Source organism: Scyliorhinus torazame, chromosome 13, assembly GCF_047496885.1.
Source record: "Scyliorhinus torazame isolate Kashiwa2021f chromosome 13, sScyTor2.1, whole genome shotgun sequence".
Lineage (NCBI taxonomy): Eukaryota > Metazoa > Chordata > Chondrichthyes > Carcharhiniformes > Scyliorhinidae > Scyliorhinus > Scyliorhinus torazame.
The window spans coordinates 185,311,059-185,336,620 of NC_092719.1; the positions used below are offsets into that span (position 1 = coordinate 185,311,059).

A 25,562-nucleotide genomic window follows, 5' to 3' on the forward strand; every position below is an offset into this window, starting at 1 on the left:
AAAAAATTGGGTACTCTAAATTTTTTAAACAATAAAATTAGTTACACATGTCTGAGATCACCTCAGTAATTAGAATTCCACATTAAACTCTGTCGCAAATGTGGAGTATGATGGTGGCTTATTACTTTTCCAAAACGAGAAACACCAACCCCAACATTTGGGTACCAAAACCACACCACATAGAAAGGTAGAAAGAGATATAAGGGATCGGAAATTGAATTTTGAAATCAAAAGCAGCTCAAAATCTTAGATGTCAAATTTACAAAATGTAAATCTTAAAAGCTGGGGTTAAACAAAATCAAATTGCCCAGCTTGAGCATTAAGAATAACATGGAATAAATACTAGGTTAAGTTCCAATGCAATCATCCATCAATATTCTTTAATTCAGATTTCAGAATAACATTCCTATTGCAAAGTTCTAAACTTTACACCTTACGTTTTTGGGTTTTTGTTTCAGTGAAATTGACAAATTGTCACAGGCCACTTTTATGCAATTTATTCAAATACCAAGGAACTGGATTAAAAGACTCAAACACAATTTAGTTTAGCATGACCTAAAACAAGAATAACCCAAGAGTACTTACTAAAAGGCAATCCACAATTGATATGCTTTGCTGACTGCATACATCCCATACTATCCCAGAGAAGCATGCCCATAGATAAATATGATACCAATGCATAAACATAACCTAGAAATATTGTTTCTAATGATATGAAAATGAAGACAACTACAAATCATCCCCAAGACAATCCCATTTTACCACTGTCACTGTATTAACAAAGCTGAACTACTGCTGGCATCGAGTGAAGCACAATTATTATTTTTTAAATCTTTTTTACATTTTTGCAATTAAGGGGCAATTCTCAAAAGTGTGGCCAATCCTCCTACCCTGCACACCTTTAGGTTGTGGGGTGAGACCCACGCAGATACGAGGAGAATGTGCAAACTCTACACAACAGTGGCCTGGGGCTGTGATCAAACCCGGGTCCATGGCGCCATGAGGCAGTAGTGCTAACTACTGCGCCAGTAAAGCACCATAAATTTGAACCTTCGCCAAATATTTACATGTTGCACTTACGATTTGATTGGGTTTTCAAAATATTTTAAATGTTTTATTTTTTAAAACAACCAAATTTAAATTGGATATCATAAATCCAATTGGATGAAAAAGTAAAATGAAATGAAAATCATTTATTGTCACAAGTAGGCTTCAAATGAAGTTACTGTGAAAAGCCCCTAGTCGCCACATTCCGGCACCTGTTCACCACAGTAAATCTAAAAATTCACAAGAATAGTACTACTTTCTTGAAATGTGTATTTCATTTTTGTCATTAAATGTTAATGAGATCATGTACTTACATCGCCTTTTCTGCATTTCGAGCCTGTATGAGGAAAATGGGCAAAATTAATTTTGCAGCAAGTCATTCAATTTATTACAAATTTAGAGAAAAATTACCGGAATTCTACTTAAAATGGCAAGAGTTTTGTAAACCCATTTCCACGGATTAGCAAGTGCACACGTTAGGCTGACAGTGTACTGGAACATTGCAGCAGGCCAAAGTCAGAAATGTGAGCCTGAGAGCAAGATGGTGAATTGAAGTGGCACGTGACAGGCATGGGGTCCACAAAGTGGTCAGCCAGAATCCCCAGTGTAGAGAAGATCGCAATGTGAGCAGCGAATGCAGTAGACTAAATTAAATGTTCCAATGCAAATTGGAAGAACAGCACCTCATCTTTTGATTAGGCACTTTACAGCCTTCTGCACTTAACACAGAGTTTAACAACTTCACACCATGAACTCTCCTCCATTTTGATATTTTTAACCTCTACTCCCACCACTTTCAGAGGATGCTGACCCTTGTTCTGTTATTAACACGTTTAGCTATCTATTAATCCCTATGTGAGCTAAATTAGGCCATCTTGGTGTTAGTACTGCTACAATCACCCTTCTTGGAGGAAGGGGGGGGGGGTAATAAAATGGTCAAAGCACTTTCGACTGGGAAGGAAACACTTGGAAAGGCCAGGGAAATGAGATTAGAGCTGAGAATTCCAACTGGAAAGTTATCATGATGGGCCCGTTCCTGCCCTGCAATTCATTTGGTTCTATGAATTATACAACGTGCACGTTTGGGCATGTAATTTGTTCTCCAACATCAGTATAGCTCTGCAAATACATTATGTGCTAAATCAATCCTAATTAAAGTTGGCTTAGTACAAAAAGCATCACAAATTGTGTGGGTTTCACTCCCACAACCCAAAAGATGTGCAGGGTAGGTGGATTGACCATGCTAAATTGCTCCTTAATTGGAAAAAATGAATTGGGCACTCTAAATGTTTTTTAAAAGCATCGCAAAAATATAGTGGGGGACAAAATTCTTTCAGCTGTTCTGATCACTTTAACTATAGGTTTGAGAATAAATGTTGCAAAGCCAATCCAGAAAGTGAATATTGCGAGAGGACAGCAGCTATCATACAAGGGTAGCACAGTGGTTAGAACTGTTGCTTCATAGCTCCAGGGTCCCTTGTTCGATTCCCGGCTTGTGTCAGTCTGTGTGGGGTCTGCACGTTCTCCCCATGTCTGCGTGGGTTTCCTCCGGGTGCTCCGACTTCTTCCCACAAGTCCCAAAAGACGTGCTTGTTAGGTAATTTGGACATCCTGAATTCTCCCTCTGTGTACCTGAACAGGTGCCAGAATGTGGCGACTAGGCGATTTTCACAGTAACTTCATTGCAGTGTTAATGTAAGGTTACTTGTGACAATAAAGATTATAATACATAGAGGCGCTACAGCATTGCCGCGATGATTCACCCAGAGGCACATCTTGAACCCGAGGGGGTCCTGCCTCTACGTCAACACTTTTCAAATGACTGATTTGATACCTACCATTGTAAAAGCTGTAAACGGGTAAACTTCCACACACGGTGATTCCCAACGCCTCAAACCTGATGAGAAACAGGAAGTCTATGTCGCGGGTCGCAGGTCAGGGTTCGGATGTTGACAAAAGGAAGCTGATGATTGGAGAGATGGACAGGAACAGGCGGAGCTCTTTCTCTCGCGCACGATTGGTGCGTGGGGATAGAGGGAGGCGGGGCTGTCCTCGCGCGGGGTGACGGTTGGTAGGTCACGTGAGCATGTCTCATGGCGGTGGCTGATGCTGGGCTGGGGTGAGCATGTTGCCACGGGTAACGCCAGCCCATAATACCAGACAACAGTCACTGCGAGCTGGGCCATCATTGCGGTAGTTGGATGGTGCTGCTGGGCACTGTGCGCCCCTTTTGGATAACCAAATAAACTATATCATCAAGCTGAGGGTCAATTGAAAGGAACCCCCTTCAAGAGAAACTGCGCCAATGTCAACGGAATCTCAAAGGAAACTTAAAGCATCAAAATGTGAATGAGAGGGTCCAACTGTGCGTTTGTGCTGTCGAGTTAGCAAGTTCTCAGCTGGGACATCCTTCGGCAAATTGACTGAAACCGGGGTGTCCGAAACGTGCACCCTTTTTATTGTGGCCGGTGGTGATCGGGTAGCCCTTTCCTTGGGACTCGGCGGCTGCAGGAGGCAGCATTTCCTACCAACGGCTTCAAACATAAATAGAGCAACTTAATGTATTGAATGGCCTGGTTAGAGTAAGTAAGGCGAAACTGCTTCCACAGGTAGTCAGGCCGGTAACCTGAGGGCATAGATTCGGTGTAATTGGCAAAACGCCATGATCTGGAACACATTGCCTGAAAGGAAACATTCAAAAATAATTTTCAAACTCGAGTTGGATAAATACTTGATGGGCTGGGCTATGTGGAAAGAGCTGAGGAGTGAAATTAATTGAGTAGATAGTTATTTCAATGAGCCAGCAAAGGCACGATGGTCTGTGTTGTATCATTCTATGATTCTGTAATGCAGACTTGACAAAATTGTGATTGAACATACAATGAAAACTGATGACAAATGACTTGATGGCTTTTTTGCTGGTGGGGGGAGGGCAGTCAGTAGTTTTGCTAGGCTTTTGTCTTGTTACATGTCTTGTGAAATTCATAAAACAGTAGAAATAGCCTGCATGGTGTCCAAATGCATCCCTTTTTCATTTAGCCTGACATCTGAAGATGACACAGGCTGCCAATGGGAATGCTAAAGTAAAAGTGAAGTCTGCGCAGCTGTCATTTTGCAATCTTGGAGTGACAGTGCACGTGTTCAACTTCAGACATTTAACAGTGGAAACACTTCCAAATTGGTTAATCTTTCCTGGACTCTCTTGCCTAAGACTGTTTTTATGGGAAGTTATAAAATTATTACTCAAGAATTCTATTTGTGCCTAAGCAAGTTGTGTTTTTGGATCCTATGAAAAAAATTTTTTTAAAAATATTTTTTATTCAAATTTTTCAGTCAAAGACAGTACAAAATTTTCCCTTTTGCAACTTTAAAACAATATAAATAATGATGATGACCGTTTTTTTTTAAGAATAAATAATATATTAACTAGACGGCAACTGCCAGCAACAAAAATAAAAACTAGCCAATATCCAAAATAATAAAGTCACAAAAACCAATATAAATAACTCATATACAAAAACCTGTACAAAACCCCTCCCCCCCCTTCCCCCTCCCCCCCCCCCCTCCCCCCTGGGTTGCTCCTGCTACCTTTCCCATTTCCCTTATCGTTCTGTGAGATAGTCGAGGAATGGTTGCCACCGCCTGGTGAACCCTTGAGCCGAACCTCTTAGTGCGTATTTTATCTGCTCCAATTTTATAAACCCCGCCATGTCGTTTATCCAGGCCTCCACGCCTGGGAGTTTAGCTTCTTTCCACATAAGTAATATCCTTCGCCGGGCTACTAGGGACACAAAGGCTAAAACATCAGCCTCTCTCGCCTCCTGCACTCCCAGCTCGTCCGCAACCCCAAATATCGCCAACCCCCAGCCTGGCTTGAGCCGGACCCCCACCACCCTTGAAAGCACATTCGCCACCCCCACCCAGAACCCATGCAGTACCGGGCATGATCAAAACATGTGGGTGTGGTTCGCTGGGCTTCCCGCGCATCTCCCGCACCTATCCTCCACTCCAAAAAATCTACTTAACCTTGCTCCAGTCATGTGCGCCCTCCGTAGAACCTTGAATTGTATCAGGCTGAGCCTGGCGCATGAGGACGAAGAGTTTACCCTACTTAAGGCATCTGCCCACAGCCCCTCCTCAATCTCTTCCCCCAGCTCCTCTTCCCATTTTCCCTTCAGCTCCTCCACCATCGTCTCCCTCTCGTCTCTCATTTCTCTGTATATATCTGACACCCTACCATCCGCCACCCATGCCCCCGAAATCTCTTGCGCCGGGAGCCGCGGAAATTCCCTCACCTGTTGCCTCGCAAAAGCCCTCAGTTGCATATATCGAAATGCATTCCCTGGTGGCAACCCATATTTTTCTGTCAGTGCTCCCAGACTCGCAAACGTCCCGCCTAGGAACAAATCCTTCAATTTCACAATCCCTGCTCTCTGCCAAGCTTTAAATCCCCTATCTATCTTCCCCGGGACGAACCTGTGGTTGTTCCTTATCGGGGACCTCACCGAGGCACCTGTCACTCCCTTATGTCGTCTCCACTGCCCCCAAATCTTCAGCGTTGCCACCACCACTGGACTTGTGGTGTATTTCTTCGGGGAGAACGGTAAAGGCGCCGGCGCTAATACTTTTAGGCTGGTTCCCCTACAGGACGCCATCTCTAGTCTTTTCCACGCCGCTCCCTCCCCTTCCCCCATCCACTTGCAACCATTGATATGTTGGCGGCCCAATAATCACTTAAACTCGGCAGTGCCAGTCCCCCCCTATCCCTACTACGCTGCAGGAACCCCCTCTTCACTCTTGGGGTCTTCCCAGCCCTCACAAAACTCATAATGCTCTCATCCACTTTCTTGAAAAAGGCCTTTGTAATCATCACAGGGAGGCACTGGAACACAAAAAGAAACCGCGGAAGGACCACCATTTTAACCGCCTGCACCCTACCCGCCAGTGACAGGGGCACCATGTCCCATCTCCTAAAGTCCTCTTCCATCTGCTCCACCAATCTTACTAAATTAAGCTTATGCAAGGTTCCCCAGTTCCTGGCCATCTGGATCCCTAGGTACCGAAAATCCCTTGTTACTCTCCTCAACGGCAAATCATCTATTCCCCTGCCCTGTTCCCCAGGGTGCATCACAAACAGCTCACTCTTTCCCATATTCAATTTATATCCTGAAAATTCCCCAAACTCCCTGAGTGTCTGCATTATCTCGGGCATCACCTCCACTGGGTCCGCGACATACAACAACAAATAGTGACACCCGGTGCTCTTCTCCTCCCCTAAGTACTCCCCCTCCACTTCCTAGAGCCCCTCAGCGCTATGGCCAGTGGCTCAATTGCCAACGCAAACAGTAACGGGGACAGAGGACATCCCTGTCTTGTCCCTCTGTATAGACGGAAGTGGTCAGATCTCTGCCTATTTGTAGTCACACTTGCCACCGGGGCCCCGTATAGAAGCTGAACCCATCCAATAAACCCCTCTCCAAATCCAAATCTCCTCAACACTTCCCACAGGTAATCCCACTCCACTCTATCAAATGCTTTCTCTGCATCCATCGCCACCACTATCTCCGCCTCCCCCTCCGGCGGGGGCATCATCATCACACCCAGCAGCCTCTGTATGTTAGTGTTCAATTGTCTCCCCTTAACAAACCCCGTTTGATCCTCGTGAACCACCCCCGGGACACAATCCTCCATCCTCGTCGCCATCACCTTGGCCAAAAGCTTGGCATCTACATTCAGGAGGGAAATAGGCCTGTAAGACCCGCACTGCAGCGGGTCTTTGTCCCTTTTCAAGAGCAGCGATATCGTCGCCTCCGACATCGTCCATCCGGTCCCGGGGCCTCCCCTGCCTGCATGCTCCCAATCCCTTTTACCACCTCCTCCACCTCAATCTGTGCTCCCAGTCCTGTCCTCTCCTGCTCCTCAACCTTCGGGAATTCCAACTGGTCTAGGAAGTGCATCATTCCCTCCTTCCCTTCCGGGGGCTGAGCCTTATACAGCCTCTCATAAAATGCCTTAAACACCCCGTCACCCTCTCCGCTCCCCGTTCCATCTCACCCTCCTCGTCCCTAACCCCTCCAATCTCCCTCACCGCCCCCCTCTTCCTCAGTTGTTGGGCCAGTAACCGGCTCGCCTTCTCTCCATGCTCATACTGCACTCCCTGTGCCTTCCTCCATTATGCCTCCGCCTTACCCGTGGTCAACAAATCAAATTCGTCTTTCCCTGTATAGTCCTTCATCCGGAGCCACCGCATACTGCCTATCCACCCTCAAAATTTCTCTCAACAATCTCTCCCTCTCTTTGCTCTCTTGTGGGCCCTTATGGAGATCAGTTCCCCTCTGACCACCGCCTTCAGTGCTTCCCAGACCACTCCCACCTGAACCTCTCCGTCGTCATTAATGTCCAGATACCTTTCGATACATCTCCTTACCCTTACACACACACCCTCGTCCACCAACAATCCCATATCTAATCTCCACAGTGGGTGCTGTTCCTTTTCCTCTCCTACTTCCAGATCTACCCAATGTGGGGCATGGTTCGAAATGGCTATAGCCGAGTACTGCGTCCCGGCCACCTTCGGGATCAGCGCCTTCCCAGGACGAAGAAGTCTATCCGAGAATACACCTTGTGGACATGGGAGAAGAAGGAGAACTCTTTACTCCTAGGCCTAGTAAATCTCCAGGGATCCACTCCTCCCATCTGCTCCATGAAGTCCTTAAGCACCTTGGCCGCTGCCGGCCTCTTCCCGGTCCTAGACCTGGACCGGTTCATCCCTGGATCCAGCACCGTGTTGAAGTCTCCCCCCATTACCAACTTTCCTGCCTCCAGGTCCGGGATACGCCCCAGCATACGCTTCATGAAGTTGGCATCATCCCAGTTCGGGGCATATACGTTCACCAGAGCCACCGCCTCACCTTGCAATCTGCCACTCACCATCACGTATCTACCCCCACTGTCCGCCACTGTGGTCCACGCCTCAAACAATACCCGTTTCCCCACTAATATTGCTACCCCTCTATTTTTCACATCCAAGCCCGAGTGAAATACCTGTCCCACCCATCCTTTTCGTAATCTGACCTGATCCACCATTTCCCGGGTTCCACGTGATCAACCGGGTTGGGGGGCTCTTTACCCCCCCCCCCCCTCGTCAACTAGCCAGCCCCTTTTTTAAACCAGCTCCTCACCCGGTTCCCACGCACCCACTTGTCCCCCCAACGGTGTCCTCCCGTCCCGACCATCCCATCCCGTAGCAGCTCCCCCTTCCCCTTAACAGCAGCAACCCAGTTACCCCCCCCCCCCCCCCGCTAGATCCCCCTCTAGCGTGATTGCTCCCCCCATGTTGCTTCCAGAAGTCAGCAAAATCTGGCTGACCTCGGCTTCCCCCGTTTATCCTCAGCCTCCCATTGTGTAAGGCCCCCTCCTACCTGCGCCCCCTTTTCCCGCCACAATTACCATAGCGCGGGAGCAAAGCCCGCGCTTCCCACTCGGCCCCGCCCCTAATGGCGCAGCTCCCTCTCTCCTTCCCCACCGGCGCCCACAGTTCACCATGCCCCCCCCCCCCATCGAGGGGAAAGAGAAAATTTCCCCCCCCCCCCTTCGGATTCCCAGTCCCATGCAATCACACCACTGCTTTATTACAAAGGTTCTTTCTCTCCCTCCAGTCTAGTCCAGCTTCTCCTCTTCAATGAATGTCCACGCCTCTTCTGCCGTCTCAAAGTAGTGGTGTTTCCCTTGATGTGTAACCCACAGTCTCACCGGCTGCAGCATACCAAATTTAACTTTCTTTCTATGGAGCACCGCCTTGGCCCGATTGAAACTCGCCCTCCTTCTCGCCACCTCCGCACTCCAATCCTGGTACACGCGGATCACCGCGTTCTCCCACCTGCAGCTCCGTGTCTTTTTCGCCCATCTCAGGACCATCTCCCTGTCTTTATAGCGGTGAAACCTCACCACTATAGCTCGAGGTATTTCTCCCGCCTTCGGTCTTCTCGCAAGGACTCGATATGCTCCCTCCACTTCCAAGGGGCCCGTCGGGGCCTCCGGTCCCATTAAGGAATGAAGCATCATGCTCACATATGCCCCGACGTCCGCTCCCTCTGCACCTTCGGGAAGACCCAAAACTCTTAGGTTCTTCCTCCTCGAGCTATTTTCCAGGGCTTCCAGCCTCTCCATACACCTCTTATGCAGTGCCTCGTGTGTCTCTGTCTTCACCACCAGGCCCTGTATTTCGTCCTCATTTTCGGCAGCCTTTGCCTTCACGCCACGAAGCTCCAATTCTTGGGTCTTCTGCGCCTCCTTTAGCCCCTCAATCGCCTGCAGCATCGGGGCCAGCACCTCCTTCTTTAGCTCCTCAACACATCTCCGAAGGAACTCTTGCTGTTCCGGGCCCCATACCAAACGGCCTCCCTCCGCCGCCATCTTGCTTCGTGCTTCCCTTCCTTGCCGCTGCTCCAGAGGATCCTCTGCAATCCGGCCACTATTATCTCCTTTCTCCATGTACACCCGGGGGGATTCCCTTCTGTTTCACCGCACAATGGGTTTAGCCGTCAAAAATTGCCATTGGGGCTCCCAATAAGAGCCCAAAAGTCTGTTCAAACGGGAGGTGCCGAAACGTGCGACCTAGCTGGTCATCGCCGCACCCGGAAGTGATCCTATGAAAATTTGACCTAACCATACAAACCCAAGGAAAAGTGTGTCTACTGGTGCCTCCTGCCTTGGGTTGCTGTCTATGCGGAGTTTGCATTTTCTCCCCGTGTCTGCGTGGGTTTCTTCCAGGTGCTCTGGTTTCCTCCCACAGTCCAAAGATGTGCAGGCTATGTGGATTGGTCATGCTAAATTATAGTGTCCAGGGATGTGCAGGTTGTTATAATAATAATCTTTATTAGTGTCACAAGTAGGCTTACATTAACACTGCAATTAAGTTATTGTGAAAATTCCCTGGTCGCCACACTACGGTGCATGTTCGGGTACATTGAGGGAGAATTCAGAATGTCCAATTGACCTAACAATCACGTCTTTCGGGACTTGTGGGAGGAAACCGGAGCACTCGGAGGAGACCCACGCAGACACGGGGAGAATCCAATTCTCTTTTGGAGGCCTTGATTAAATCATCCTCCACCACACACTTGGGACAGTGCATTCCAGATCTTAATCATTTCCGGTGTAAAAAAAAAATCCTATGTCTTTGTTGCTTCTTTCTGTAAATCTGTATCTTTAGTTCTTGATCCTTCCACCAATGGAAGAAGTTTCTCCCTATCTACTTTGACCCCTTATGATTTTAAACACTTCTATCAAATCTCCTTTTGATCTTTCAGCTCCAACTTCTCAAATCTATCCATGTAACTGGTTACTCAAACTATTCTCAGTTGCTTTCACATCCTTCCTAACATGATGCCCAGAACTGGACACGCGGCTCCACTTGCGGCTGAACCAGTATGTTAAACTTAGTTAAACACGATTTGTCCTTAACAAATGTGTGCTGGCTTTTTAAAATTAATTCACATTTCCCTCAGTGATTTGTCCCAAATTATCAGTTCTAAAAGTGTCTCCACTACTGAGGTTTCACTGACTGGCCTATTGTGCTGGGTTTATCCTTACACCCTTTTTTTGAACAATGGTGTAACATTTGCAATTCTCCAGTACTCTGGACCACCCTGGTATCTAAGGAGGATTAGAAAATTATGGCCATTCTTGCTTCCCTCCGTATCCTTGGATGCATTTGGTCCTGGTGACCTATCAACGTCATGTACAACCAGCCAATTTAATGCCTGTAGCGCACAAAGACTCCGTGAGACGAATAGAGTGAAGTCGATGAGGCTTTATTAAGCGTGTCTGTTCCCCCGCAGCTCGATAGTAAACTGGCCTGCGGGGGAAGACTCCGGCTTCTTATACTCCGCCTTCAGGGCGGAGCTAGAGGTCAACGGCCAACCAGGACCCGGGATCTGTCAGCCAATGACATTAGGGCTTCCAGTCCCACATGACCCCCAATACATACTACCACATTCACCCCTTGTCAAAAATGAACCCGGCGGGGTGATGCTTCGTATGGTGGGAAGGGTTTACAGGGCTGGTCCTGGGAGGAAAAAAAACATTCACATGGCAATACAGTATTGTACAATTTTGTCCTGTTGCAACTATTTACAGAGGGTATAGGAAGAAAAGCAAAATGTTCTTGTGAAAAGTCCATATTTAGTTTTAGACCGACGCCATGAGTCGGTCGGGTGGTCTGGTCGTCTGTGTCGATCGCCTCGGCCCCGGTGGTGGTGGTGCTTGTACCGGTGTTGTCGCCTCCAGGAGCCTTACGGTTTCAGCTTGGGCTTTATTCTTGGTCGGTGCTGAGGGGAGGGGAACCGATCCTCCTGGGAAGGGGGCGGTCGCGGGGTGCGGCGGTGGCAGGAAGGGGGGGGTTGGGTTGATGGTGTCGGGGGGGTGTGCGTGTTGCCGGCGGGCGCCAGATCCCGCAGGGAGACCGTGTCCTGTCGGCCGTCGGGGTACTCCACGTAGGCGTACTGGGGGTTCGCGTGGAGGAGGTGAACCCTTTCGACCAACGGGTCCGCCTTATGTGCCCGCACATGCTTTCGGAGCAGGATGGGTCCTGGGGCCGCCAGCCAGGTCGGCAGCGACGTTCCAGAGGAGGACCTCCTAGGGAAAACAAGGAGACGCTCATGAGGCATTTGATTAGTGCTCGTACATAATAACAACCGGATGGAGTGGAGAGCGTCCGGGAGGACCGCCTGCCACCGTGAAACTGGGAGGTCCCTGGACCATAGGGCCAGTAGGACGGTCTTCCAGATCGTTCCGTTCTCCCTCTCTACCTGACCGTTCCCCCGAGGGTTGTAACTGGTCGTCCTGCTCGAGGCGATGCCCTTGCTGAGCAGGAATTGATGCAGTTCGTCGCTCATGAAGGAGGACCCCCTATCGCTATAGATGTAGGCGGGGAAACCGAACAGTGTAAAGATGGTGCAGAGGGCTTTAATGACTTTGGCCGCGGACATGTCGGGGCAGGGGATTGCGAAAGGGAAACGGGAGTATTCGTCCACCACGTTTAGGAAGTACGTGTTGCGATCGGTGGAGGGGAGGGGGCCTTTGAAGTCCAGACTGAGGCGTTCAAAGGGACGGGAAGCCTTTATCAGGTGCGCTTTTCTGGCCTGAAAAAGTGCGGCTTGCACTCTGCGCAGATTTGGCAGTTCCTGGTGGCTGTTCTGACCTCGACGGAGTAGGGGAGGTTGCGGGACTTCACAAAGTGGTAGAACCGAGTGACCCCCCGGTGGCAGATGTCCTCGTGGAGGGCTTGGAGACGGTCCACTTGTGCATTGGCACATGTGCTGGGATAGGGCATCGGACGGCTCGTTCAGCTTTCCGGGACGATACAAGATCTCATAATTATATGTGGAGTGTCGTTCTTGATCTTGCCCCGCTGTGCATTATCGAACATAAAGGCTACCGACCGTTGGTCAGTGAGGAGAGTGAATCTCCTACCGGCCAGGTAATGCCTCCAAAGCCGCACAGCTTCTACTATGGCCTGGGCTTCCTTTTCCACTGAGGGGTGGCGGATCTCTGAAGCGTGGAGGGTATGGGAGAAAAAGGCCACGGGTCTGCCCGCTTGGTTGAGGGTGGCCGCCAGAGCTACGTCGGATGCGTCGCTCTCGACTTGGAAGGGGAGGGACTCATCGATTGCGTGAATCGTGACCTTTGCGATATCTGCTTTGATGCGGCTGAAGGCCTGGTGGGCCTCTGTCGACGGGGAAGGTAGTGGACTGAATTAGCGGGCAGGCTTTGTCCGCGTAGTTGGGGTCCACTGGGCGTAATAAGAGAAAAAGCCCAGGCAGTGTTTCAGGGCTTTGGAACCGTGAGGGAGGGGGAACTCCATAAGGGAGCGCATGCGTTCAGGGTCGGGGCCTATCACTCCATTCCGCACTACGTAGCCAAGGATGGCTAGACGGTCGGTGCTAAACACGCATTTTTCCCTGTTGTAAGTGAGGTTCAGGGCGTTAGCGGTCTGGAGGAATTTGCAGAGGTTGGCGTCGTGGTCCTGCTGGTCGTGGCGGCAGATGGTGATGTTGTCGAGATACGGGAACGTGGCCCGCAAACCATGTTGGTCAACCATTTGGTCCATCTCCCGTTGGAAGACCGAGACTCCGTTAGTGACGCCGAATGGAACCCTTAAGTGGTAGAGCCGCTCGTCTGCTTCAAAAGCAGTGTACTTGCGGTCGCTTGGGCGGATGGGGAGCTGGTGATATGCGGACTTAAGGTCCACGGTGGAAAAGACCTTGTACTGTGCAATCCGATTGACCATGCCGGATATGCAGGGGAGAGGGTACGCATCTAACTGTGTGTACCTATTGATGGTTTGACTATAGTCTACAACCATCCTCTGCTTCTCCCCTGTCTTTACGACGACCACCTGAGCTCTCCAGGGGCTATTGCTGGCCTGGATTATGCCTTCCTTCAGCAGCCGCTGGACTTCTGACCGGATAAATGTTCGGTCCTGGGCGCTGTACCGTCTGCTCCTAGTGGCGACGGGTTTGCAATCCGGGGTGAGGTTCGCAAACAAGGAAGGCGGTTCAACCTTGAGGGTCGCGAGGCTGCAGATAGTCAGTGATGCAGAACCCTTTGATTTCTACGGAATGGGATCCCGCTGCCAGAAAAATCTTTTGGGTATTCGGGTGAATTGAAAGAAAACAGCGTCTTACCGTATCCGGATGGATAAAACTTTCCGTGCTCCCAGAGTCGATCAGGCATGGCGTTTCGTACCCGTTAACCAGCACCGTCGTCGTTGCCGTTTGGAGCGTCCGGGGCCGCGACTGGTCCAGGGTCGCCGAAGCCAATCGCGGTTGCTGCATCAGGGCGTTTTCTTCAGGCCCCGTGGGGCCGTCCGTGCTGGGGCACTTGGCTGTCAGCCAAGATGGCGGCGTCCATGGATCGCACGCGGTCGGGGGCGGACAAAATGGCCACGCCCATGGGTCGCACGTGGCCGGGGGGTCACAAGATGGCGGCGCCCATCCCCCCCCCCCGCATGGAGTCCGGGACCCAAAATGGCGGCGCCCGTTGGCCGCACATGGATCGTTGGGAGGGTTGAGTCTGTGGTCCCAGTTCTCCCCCGGAGATTGCGGCGACCCCCCGGGACTGGCACACTGCTGAATAGTGCCCCTTTTTACCGCAACTTTTACAGATCGCCGAGCGGGCCGGGCAGCGCTGCCGGGGGTGTTTCGACTGCCCGCAAAAATAGCAGCGGTGCCCCCCCGGGTGGTCTGGTGCTCTAGCCGCGCAGGCTTGCGGGGGGATGGGGGGGGGTGCAGGGGAGTCGGTTGCGGCAGGGGTCCACGGAGCCCAAGGGGCTGCCGTGCGGTCAGGGGCATAAGCGCGGGCATTCTGCGAGGCCACATCGAGGGAGGCCGCAAGGGCCCGTGCCTCCGTGAGCCCCAGTGAGTCTCTGTCCTCGAATTTGGGATGAGGTCATACCTGCTACGAAAGCATCCCTGATTAGGAGTTCCGTATGTTTTAGCCGTCACCGGTGGGCAGTTGCAGCTTCTTCCCAATATTAGCAGCGCGCTGTAGAACTCATCCGGGGATTTGCCGTCTCATCGCGAGTTGGTGGCATGCATAGACCTGATTTACGGGCCGAATGTAGATCCCTCTCAGCATGGTGAGTGCCGTTGAGAAATCCTCCGCGTCTTCGATGAGCGTGTAAATCTCCGGACTCACCCTGGAATGCAGTACCTGCATTTTCTGGTCTTCTGTAGGTCTGCCGGGGGCCATTTGGAGGTATCCCTCAAAACACGCTAGCCAGTGTTTAAAAGTGGCCGCTGAGTTTGCTGCGTGGGGGCTGATTTGCAGGCACTCCGAGGGCGATCCGGAGCTCCATTGTCTTTTAAAGTGTGCGTATTAAATTGTAGCACGATCAATCACTCACGAGGCGAGAAGAGATAAAGTCAATCGATGGCTTTATTACGCAGACTTGTTCCCCAGCAGCTCGGTTACAGAATGCGGCTGCTGGGAGAACCCGGGTTCTTATACTCCGCCTTACTGGGTGGAGCTAGCAGGCAGCAGATCCAATCCGAATCCAGAGTCTGTCAACCAATAGCCTCTCGGCATCACTGGTTACCGTACTACCCCTAATACATACCACCACAGTGGTGTTTGCACATTCTCCCCACTGTCTGCATGGGTCTCACCTCCACAACCCAAAAGATGTGCAGGGTAGGTGAATTGGCCATGTTAATTGGCCCTTAATTGAAAAAAAAAGTATTGGGTACTCTAAAAAAAAAATTTAAATAAATAAATTACAGTGAAGAGGGTCCTGGGGCACTATCTGGTGCGCAACAGACACGCAGGACGACACTGACTTTCCATTGCAGCTGTCTCCAACATCCTCCACCATCCCAGAGACACTCGACCCGGTTGGGCATTATAGCGAAGACACTCCTGGGCACTATCTGGTGTGCACCATACATGTGCAGCGGTACATCAAGTGGAGGTACGAACCCCCGACGGGCGGACGGTCAGAGGGCAGCCCGACCCCAGGGATTAGCTGCCGTCCAGATAGGTCTTAGGCTTCTGGAAAGGGCGGTCTCATCGATGCTGGAGTTGCTTTTGTCAGCAACCATCCTGTGCCTGCAGATGCAGGAGGTGGTGCTGACTATGCGTGCCACCCAAGCCAACACCGCATGGGTGGTGTCCGCGGTGGAGGCCTTGGAGGCGAAGCTATCGACCATGGGTCAGCATGGCCAAGGCTTGGGGCACTCTGTGCGGTCAGTGGCTGCTATGTACCAGGACCACGTGGACATTGCAGCAGCACTTCACAACTTGGCCCAGTCATAAAGGGTCAGGGCTGCAGGCGTCAACGGCATTGCCTGGGTACTGGCTGACCTGAACCAGTCACAGAGGGAAATGGCACATTTCCAGATGGAGGTGGCCCAGTCCCTGACTCCATGACCGCAAGCATTGAAACCATGGTTGAGACAGGAGCGGGTCTCCAGGACTGGTATGCGGCGGCAAGGCAGTGGCAACCATTCCTGGTTGAATTCCAAAATCCATTGGCTTCAGCGGGTGAAAGGCAGACATGTTAGCATGGTAAGTACCCCCGTGCCCAACCAGGTCCAACTGGATACACAGTGGCCCCGGATTGCACTGCAGCCCCTGCCTCCCATGTCCCCCTCCCCAGCACCCCCTACACCCCACCCCCCCCCTGGCCGTTCTTCCTGGTCCCATCGGTGCCCAGCACCACAGGGGCCTCTGGCCCTGGCACCTGTCCCTGCCGGCAGGGATACCGGTGTGGCTGGCACTTTTTTTAAATGAAAAATAAATAAAAAATTAGAGCTGGGATCGAACCTGGATCCTCAGTGCCATTCATGCCACTGTTGCGGCACCAGAGCATGGCAGTCTGCCAGGTGCCTGTCTCGATTTTCGGCTGACACGCGATTCACCACCCGATCGTGCCTCGTGATTCCGGCGTCGCTGGAAGGAGAATCCCACCCCCTATATTTATTTGGTTTATGTTATGTATCTGAAAAAAACGTGCTGATGGTTAAATTTAGAGCATCCAATTTTTTTTTCCCAATTAAGGGGCAATTTAGCGTGGCCGATCCACTTAGCCTGCACATCTTTGGGGTTGTGTGGATGAAACCCACGCAGACACGGGGAGAATGTGCAAACTCCACACGGACAGTGACCCAGAGCCGGGGTTTCTTAACCATAATAAATGTTCATAATCATTTTAAACAGTTAATTATTTTTAACAATGTATTTTGTGTAATCCTAACAATGGAATTATTTTTCAGATTATTACTGAGAAAACAAGCTGGCCAATTATTTTCTGAAGAGATGATATAAAGACTGCCTACACGGAAGAACATTGTTATTAAACAAGACAAAATGTCAATGCATCTTCATTGTGTACTCCCACATATTTCACTGCTTGAAAACCTGATACCACCAGATGGCTCTCTACTAAAATAGCTTTGTTTATGTGACAGCTGCATTTATGTGACAGCTGTTGTAAACTACTGTACGTGGTTATTAACAAGGGGAGGCTATTACATGATCTTCTAAAGATATATGTTGACAGTATATCATATGCTTACACCTTTATGTTTTATTTTCTGACAGTAGTTGTTGATTTAGCGCATGTAACCCCACAGCGGTTGGCCAATACAATAGCACAAAACTAATCTCTTCTGTTTAGATTGGCAACATTGCTAAGGATCTTTGTTTCTGAGTTTACATTCTGAATGTGAATAGTTCCTGGACTGATGATTTGAAAAAAAAAAGTAGATGGATAACTTGCCTTATGGAATAGATGGGCATGGGATTGATTTTCAGGTTGTTGCTTATTGATTGGTTGAGTTTAATCAGTTCTGGATCAGTTTATCCAGCACCGCCTCTAGGTCATTTCTTGAAACATTAAGAGGAGACAGTGTGCAGCTAATTTGCTTGAATCGTTCCTGCTGTTGGTTTCCACAGACCATTCCTGGTGAAATGTAAAAACTTTGCATAATTGTTTCTGAAAAGCTTGTCAGCAAAGAATTTGGGGTGAAAACATAAAAGGAACTTGAAACACATTGCTGGTAAGATGTGAACTGGGCGGGGGGGAGTGGGTGTTGACAAGGTGATTTTATGTTTTTCTTTTATTTGAAGGCCTTTTTAAAAGCACTTTATTCCTTGATTTCAGGTTCTGTGAATTTACTTTTCCTTCCATTTCATTGGCTGCTTAAGGCCTAATTTTTAAAATCAGAATCCTTACAATATTATTGATTTGTTTCAATCAATCATGAAGTTGTGGCTGAATTTTATAATGTTCCTTTCAGAATTGTCTATATTTCTTATTTGATTTATTTACACACCTGCCTGCAACGACTGAAAATTAACATTCATACTGACCTTGCTTCGAACAAGCTGTGCCATGTTTTACAGTAGTGGCGTCTGTTGTTCGTTACACCTCTTCATTGAATGTCTAGGAATTTTATTTTCCGCATGGTAAGTTGGTGAAAATGTGAACAGATTGTGGTGAAACAGGGCAAACAGTTGTTTTCCTCCTCAAATCGAAGGATAGTGAAATTAGAGTACAGGACTGAGAAGGAAGTATAAACCAGAGTGTGTGAATTCAATGTCAAGTCAGCTATAAAAAAGAGGGACAAAGATATTAGATTAAGATGGGGAGGAAAAAAGCTCAGACAAAATTGAATATACAACTAATTAGTGTTACGTTTTCAAAATTTCAGAACAATTCAAACCAGAAGGAATGCAACCCCACATTTGTGCTAAAATCACGGCCAGAGAGGTTAGTTGGCAGAAATTTAACATTTCTACAATAATTAAAGGAGTATCTTTTTAAAAAAAATAATAAAAAATGTTTTGAGTACCCAATTCATTTTTTCTAATTAAGGGGCAATTTAGCGTGGCCAAACCACCCACCTTGCACATCTTTGGGTTGTGGGGGTGAAACCAACGCAAACACAGGGAGAATGTGCAAACTCCACATGGACAGTGACCCAGAGCCAGGATCGAACCTGGGAACTCGACGCCGTGAGGCAACAGTGCTAACCACTATGCCACCATGCTGCTCTATTAAAGGAGTATCTTGACTGAAATGGACAAACCTAACTTTCTGTGGCAGGTTTATTTTGTATCTGTTGCACAAGTACACCAGGGCCATTCACTGCATTTCCATTGTCTTTTGTGAGATAGCGAGATTAGATTTTCTAGAATCTAATAATGATGACTTGCCACATTTTGCGCAGCGACTTTTGGGTAATTGACTTTAAACACGCATCGGCCCTACACCTAAACGTGCTGTATTCACAAAGGAACTTGCCAAACACTTTGACTTGGCCAAACCAGAATCTTTTATTGAGTCTCATGTGGTAAGATAGCAATCTGATACAGAGCACGTTATCACGGAGTCTTATTACCCTCTCAATCTTCTTTTGAAGATGGCCGGATGTGTCTCCCTTTATATCGGAGTCACAGGTCACATGACCTTAGTCTGGAGACTGCATGGTGCGTCTGTACCGCCACCTGCTTGGTGGAGGTCGCACACTATCCAACTATGATATAGCCCATAGGCACATCACCACATCCTGGCAGATAAAATTACATAAACAAGTTTCCGAAAGGAGAGTAGGTGAACTAGGAATAAAAGATTAGGAGATAGCGAAGAACGTGATTGTCACCCGCTTGGAAAAGCCTATGTTTTGGAATTCCACAGTTGATGAATTGTGATATTAGTAGGACACGTTTATGCCAACTATTCCTTGGATCACAAAGGCAGGACTTCCTACTGGGATGACATCCAAAAAGGTACTCTTGTTCAATAGGAGCAGAGTGGCTCCATTGGAGCACAAGTCAAGGATGATGGGTAGAATGCTTGCATGGGGAAGTAATGGTTTTTTTTTTAAACAGTACACTTTAGTCCTTGATGTTGTGTGAGGGGAAACCAATGGACTTCCATAGATGTTTAACATGCATGTAAATAGTTTTTTTCTATGCAAACATTATTTGGGGACATATGTAAACTATGGTACATGTAAGCAATAATAAATCTGTTATTCGGGTAATGCATTAAAGCGTTCCAAAGAGAAGGGATGATAAGGGTGCGATTCTCCAGAAAAGTTTCTAAGTGTGCTAGCAAGTGGGAATTGCCACGAGTTTCCCAGCGCTCAGCCCAGCGAGGCTGGCAACGCTATTCAACATTAATTGATCCAATTAATTGACCCCCCCCAGCTAACAATGTCGAGCAGCACTTAAGCTGCACTTGCTCAGCCAGCCCCAGCCAGCTCGCAACAATGGCGCCGAGGAGACTGGCCCCAAGATTCGGGGATGCTGACCTGGGTAAGCTCCTGGACATGGTGGAGGCCAGGAGGGATGTCCTGTTCCCCCGGGCATCCAGGAGGGTGAGCTACAAGGCAGCAAGTGCTGCCTGGGATGAGGTGGCAGCAGCAATCAGCTCGGCAGTGTGACCAGGAGGACTGGCCTCCAGTGCCAGAAGGTCAGCACGAGTGAGTAGACACCAACTTCCCACCACCTCCCAAGGGAGCATCCCCCCAGGTGACCCCAACCCTCCCCACAATTGTGAACCACACATGTGGCTAACAATGCTCTTTGCGACTCCTCAGGAAAAGCTCTCCCACAAACGGCGGGGAGAGCCCAGACTGGTGGTGGGGTGCCAGACTTGAGAATCCACATCTCCTTCAAGGAGCGGGCCCTGGAGGTGACCAGGATGGCCAAGAACAGGGCGGTCACCCATGCGGAAGCTGCCGGCTGCCACAGAGGTGAGGAACCACCAGGCTCCACCCAGAGGTCCAGTCAAATGAGAGTACTGATCGCCTTACTGACTGATCCATCCCTCCCACTGACAACATGTCCATTCTTCCGCAGGTCCTCCAGCCGACGGCGTTGGCCTATCCCGGGCGGCACCCTCTCCTGACCCCGAGGAGAACACCTTGGAGAAGAGCTCCGACGATGCAACTGTTCTAGTCGTGGCACAGCAGTCATCCCCACCGAGATACATATGCCTCGGTGGGACATGTTAGTGGTCAGGCTTCTGGGGCACAATCTGGTGAGCACCACACTGCTGATGATGCACATCTGGTGGAGGAGGGAACCCCCAGGCAAAACAGCGGTCAAATGCCTGCTGGATCCCTGGGTCCCAGCCTGATGCTGAGCCTCTGCAACAGGTTTACCCGGACCTGATGGAGATGTTAGGCAGCAGCCAGGACATTAAGAGGGAGATGTCAGCATCACGCCAGCAGATCCATAGCAGCTTGGAACAGTCCCAGAGGTTATGGGCGCAGGAGATGGCGTGGGCAATGAGTGGCACCGAAGCCAACGGTGCTCGGATGGCGACCGCAGTGGAGCGTCTGGTGCATGATGTTGGCACCGTTAGTGAAGGTGTCCAAGGCATAGCGCAGTCGGTGACAGCCATGGCTGAGGGTCTCGACAGTATGTCTGCCTCACTGGGCGATGTCACTCAGTACCAGGCTGACCTTGATGAGGTTCTGCGGGACATGTCTCGCTCTCAGATGGAAATGGCCGATGCACCAAGGAGCTTGTCCCAATCGTAGGTGGGCATGGCTGAGGCACTGCAAGACCCGGTCACTGGGGGATGTGTCGCAGTCACTGAGGAGCGTCGCAAAGGGCATCAACACCATGGTGCAAGCACGGGGAGCAGCCAAGGCTGACAGTCAGATGATGCAGGGGCAGCCGGGGCTTGAACCAGCTGCCCCTCCATCCCAAGGCGGGCCCTTTGGGCACCGACCGGGAGGAGGAGGCACCGAGTGACAACCCGGACCCGTCTCAAGGGGCCGCGACGGTGACCACCAGCTCTCCTGCGTTCCACCACGTTGATCAGGCCGTGTCTTGGGGTCAGCACACGGGCCAAGGCGGAAAGGCTGTGCATGTGCCGTCAACAGGTGAGCCCCAGAGGATGGCCGCAAGGTGCTTTGAAGGTCATGGAACGAGATAAGCAGCTGGCTCCTCCACCTCAGTTGTGCATCCTGGTGAGACATCTAGCCGTAGTGGTATATCTAGGAGGACCAAGCACATCGAGGATCACTGAGGGCACGGGGGAAGGGGGACAGGACGAGGTAGATAGCGAGGTGGGGGGGGGGGGGGGGAGTGGGCTGCACCATCGTGAGAGTGGGGATCTCTATTTATTTTTGTAAAATATTTTATTGCGGCATTTGTGATTTTATAACCATAACAGTAAACCATATACAAACAACTATAAACATAGTGCAAAGACCCTCTACCTCCCTCACAGGTCCCACCTTCCTAGAACAGTAATCTAGACTACTACCTCCCCCCCCCCCCCCCCCCCCCGCCCCCGCTGACAGTTAATTGCCTCTAAAGAAGTCGACAAACGGCTGCCACCTCCGGACGAACCCTAGCATTGACCCTCTTAGGGCAAACTTGATTTTCTCATGTCATTGACCCAGGTCTCTGATTTTGGGGACTTCAAGTCCCTCCAAGCTAACAGTATCCGTCTCCGGGCTACCAAGGAGGCAAAGGCCAAGACGTCGGCCTCTCTGTCCCTTGGACTACTGGGTCCTCCGACACTCCGAAAATCGCCACCTCTGGACTCGGTGCCACCCTTGTTTTTAACACCATGGACATGACATCTACAAACCCCTGCCAGAATCCCCTCAGCATCAAACATGCCCAAAACCTGTGAACATGGTTCGCTGGCCTTCCCGCACACCTTGCACACCTGTCTTCTTTCCCAAAAAACTTGCTCATCCGGGCCACCGTAATGTGTGCCTGGCGAACGACCTTAAATTGTATCCGGCTGATCCTGGCGCAAGACGTGGATGTGTTGACCCTGCTTAATGCATCCGTCCAGAGACCTGCCTCTATCTCCCCAGTAACTCATCCTCCCATTTGTGCTTTAGCTCCTCTTGTCTGCATTTCCTCTCACCCCATGATGCCTTTGTTCTTTATAGATATCTGAGACCTTCCCCATTTCCACCCATGCTCTAGAAATTACCTTGTATCCCCCATGGCGGTAGGAGCGGGAAGGTTGGAACCTGCCTTCGCAAGAAGTCCCGAATCTGCAGATACCTAAACACATTCCCTCCCGTCAACCCAAACTTCTCCTCTAACTCCCTCAAACCGGGAAGCTCCCATCTATAAACAAATCTCACATCCTTCCGATCCCTGCTCTCTGCCATCCCCGAAACCCTCCATCCAGTCTCCCGTGGGGCAAACCGATGGTTGCTTCAGATTGGAGCCGAAACTGGTGCTGCCCCCGCTCTCACATGTTTCCTCCACTGCTCCCAGACTCTCAGGGCCGCCACTACCACTGGGCTTGTGGAGTACCGGGTCGGCGAGAACAGCAGAGGTACCGTGATCAATGCCCCTAAACTCATGTCCTGACAAGATGCTGCCTTTACTCGCTCCCAAACCGACCCTTCCCCACTACCCATTTCCTAATTGTGGTAGTATGCATTAGGGGTCATGTGGGACTGTGAAGCCGTGATGTCATTGGCTGACAGATCCCGGGTCCTGGTTGGCTGTTGACCTCTAGCTCCGCCCTGAAGGCGGAGTATAAGAACCAGGAGTTCTCCCCCGCAGGCCAGTCTGTTACTGAACTGCGGGGAACAAGTCACGCTTAATAAAGCCTCATCGACTTCATCTCTATTCGTCTCTCGTGAGTCTTTGTGCGCTACAATTTATTAAGCGTGCTTAAAGGACTATGGACCTCAGGATCATCCCGGAATGCCTGAAGATCAGCCCCAACGCAGTGAACTCAGCAGCAGTTTTCAAACACTGGCAGACTTGTTTCGAGGCCTACCTCAGAACGGCCCCTGGCCGGGTCACAGAAGACCAGAAACTACAGGTCCTGCACTCGAGGGTAAGCCTGGAAATTTTCCCTCTCATCGAAGACGCAGAGGATTTCCAGACGGCGTTCGCAGCACTAAAGAGCATCTATGTTCGCCCAGTGAACCAGATCTACGCACGCTACCAGCTCGCAATGAGACGGCAAAGTCCCGGAGAATCGTTGGACGAATTCTACGCCGCGCTGCTAATTTTGGGACGGGCCTGCAGCTGCCCGCCGGTAAACGCGATTGAACACATGGACATGTTGATGCGCGATGCTTTTGTCGCAGGTATGAACTCTCCCCAAATCCGCCAAAGACTTTTGGAAAAAGAGTCGCTGGGACTCTCAGAGGCACGGGCCCTTGCAGCCTAGCCCTGGATGTAGCCGCGCGAAACGCCCGCGCGTACGTCCCCGACCGCGCGGCAGCCCCTTGTGCTCCGTGGACCCCCGTCGCGACAAACCCCCCCCCCCCACCCCACAGGCTTGCGCGGTTCAGACTCCAAGTCGTCCCGGGGGGGGCCCGCTGCTATTTCTGCGGCCAGGCGAAACACCCCCGGCAGCGCTGCCCGGCCCGCACAGCGATTTGCAAAAGCTGCGGGAAAAAGGGCCATTTCGCGGCTGTGTGCCGGTCCCGGGAGGTCGCCGCTGTCCCAGGAGAAGAAGCAGTCCTGCGCTTTTCTAACGCTCCCCAACCCCCCCAGTGCCCTATGTACGACCCGCAAGTGCAGCAATTTTGGGTCCCGGTCCCCGGAGAACAAGGAGTCCTGCGCGTTTCAAACGCTCCCCAGCTCCCCATGTGCGACCCGCAGGCGCCGCCATTTTGGGTCCCGGCCACCACGAGGGGAGGAGGGGCGCCGCCATCTTGGGACCCCCCAGCCATGTGCGACGCATGGGGCGGCCATTTTGTCCACCCCCGCCGCCATCTTGTGACCCCCCCAGCCATGTGCGATGCATGGGGGCAGCCATTTTGTTCACCCCCGCCGCCATCTTGGACGGCAACAACGGACCCCAGTGTCGATGGCTCCACGGGGTTCGAGGAAGACGCTCAAGCACTATGATCACGTCTGGCCTCAATGATGCTGGACCAAGCACGGCCCCGGACGCTCCGGACGACGACAACAACGGTGCTGATAAACGGCCACGAGACACCATGCCTGCTCGACTCCGGGAGCACAGAAAGCTTCATCCACCCCGACACGGTAAGACGCTGTTTTTTGACCATCCGTCCCAGTGCGCAAAAGATTTCCCGAGCGGCAGGATCCCACTCCGTACAGATTAAAGGCTTCTGCATAGTAACCCTAACGGTGCAAGGGAGGGAGTTTAAAAACTACCGGCTCTACGTCCTTCCCCAACTCTGCGCGCCCACATTACTGGGATTAGACTTCCAGTGCAATCTGCAGAGCCTAACTTTCCAATTCGGCGGCCCAATACCCCCACTCACTATCTGCGGCCTCGCAACCCTCAAGGTTGAGCCCCCATCCTTGTTTGAAAACCTCACCCCGGATTGCAAACCCGTCGCCACTAGGAGCAGACGGTACAGCGCCCAGGACCGGACATTCATTCGGTCCGAAGTCCAGCGGCTACTGAAGGAAGGCATAATCCAGGCCAGCAATAGTCCCTGGAGAGCACAGGTGGTAGTAGTAAAGACAGGGGAGAAGCAAAGGATGGTCATAGACTATAGCCAGACCATCAACAGGTACACACAGCTAGATGCGTACCCACTCCCCCGCATATCCGACATGGTCAGTCGGATTGCCCAATATAGGGTCTTCTCCACCGTGGACCTCAAGTCCGCCTACCATCAGCTCCCCATCCGCCCAAGTGACCGCAAGTACACAGCCTTCGAGGCAGACGGGCGATTATACCACTTCCTAAGGGTCCCTTTTGGCGTCACAAACGGGGTCTCGGTCTTCCAACGAGATATGGACCGAATGGTTGATCAACACGGGTTGCAGGCCACGTTCCCATATCTCGACAACGTAACCATCTGCGGCCACGATCAGCAGGACCACGACGCCAACCTCCAAAAATTCATCCAGACCGCTAAAGCCTTGAACCTCACATACAACAAGGACAAGTGCGTTTTCAGCACAAACCGGCTAGCCATCTTGGGATACGTAGTGCGCAATGGGATAATAGGCCCCGACCCCGAACGCATGCGCCCCCTCATGGAATTTCCCCTCCCTCACTGCTCAAAAGCCCT

At 50.8% G+C, this 25,562-nt stretch overlaps 1 protein-coding gene and 1 long non-coding RNA gene across 2 annotated transcripts in view; one reads left to right on the forward strand and one right to left on the reverse strand.

Moving 5' to 3' along the window:
* The window catches only part of isy1 (ISY1 splicing factor homolog), a 28,576-nt gene extending 25,571 nt beyond the window's left edge, over window positions 1–3,005 (reverse strand). The window contains exons 1-2 of the mRNA XM_072472561.1: window positions 2,886–3,005; window positions 1,362–1,384 (exon numbers count right to left, since the gene is read on the reverse strand). Of these exons, the coding sequence (XP_072328662.1) occupies window positions 1,362–1,384; window positions 2,886–2,888 (26 nt within the window). The 5' untranslated portion in view covers window positions 2,889–3,005. The remainder of the gene's footprint in view (window positions 1–1,361; window positions 1,385–2,885) is intronic.
* A 119-nt stretch (window positions 3,006–3,124) lies between these two features.
* LOC140388423 (uncharacterized) overlaps window positions 3,125–25,562 on the forward strand; it is a 29,146-nt gene continuing 6,708 nt past the window's right edge. The window contains exons 1-2 of the long non-coding RNA XR_011934183.1: window positions 3,125–3,629; window positions 18,264–18,322. This is a non-coding gene — a long non-coding RNA (uncharacterized lncRNA). The remainder of the gene's footprint in view (window positions 3,630–18,263; window positions 18,323–25,562) is intronic.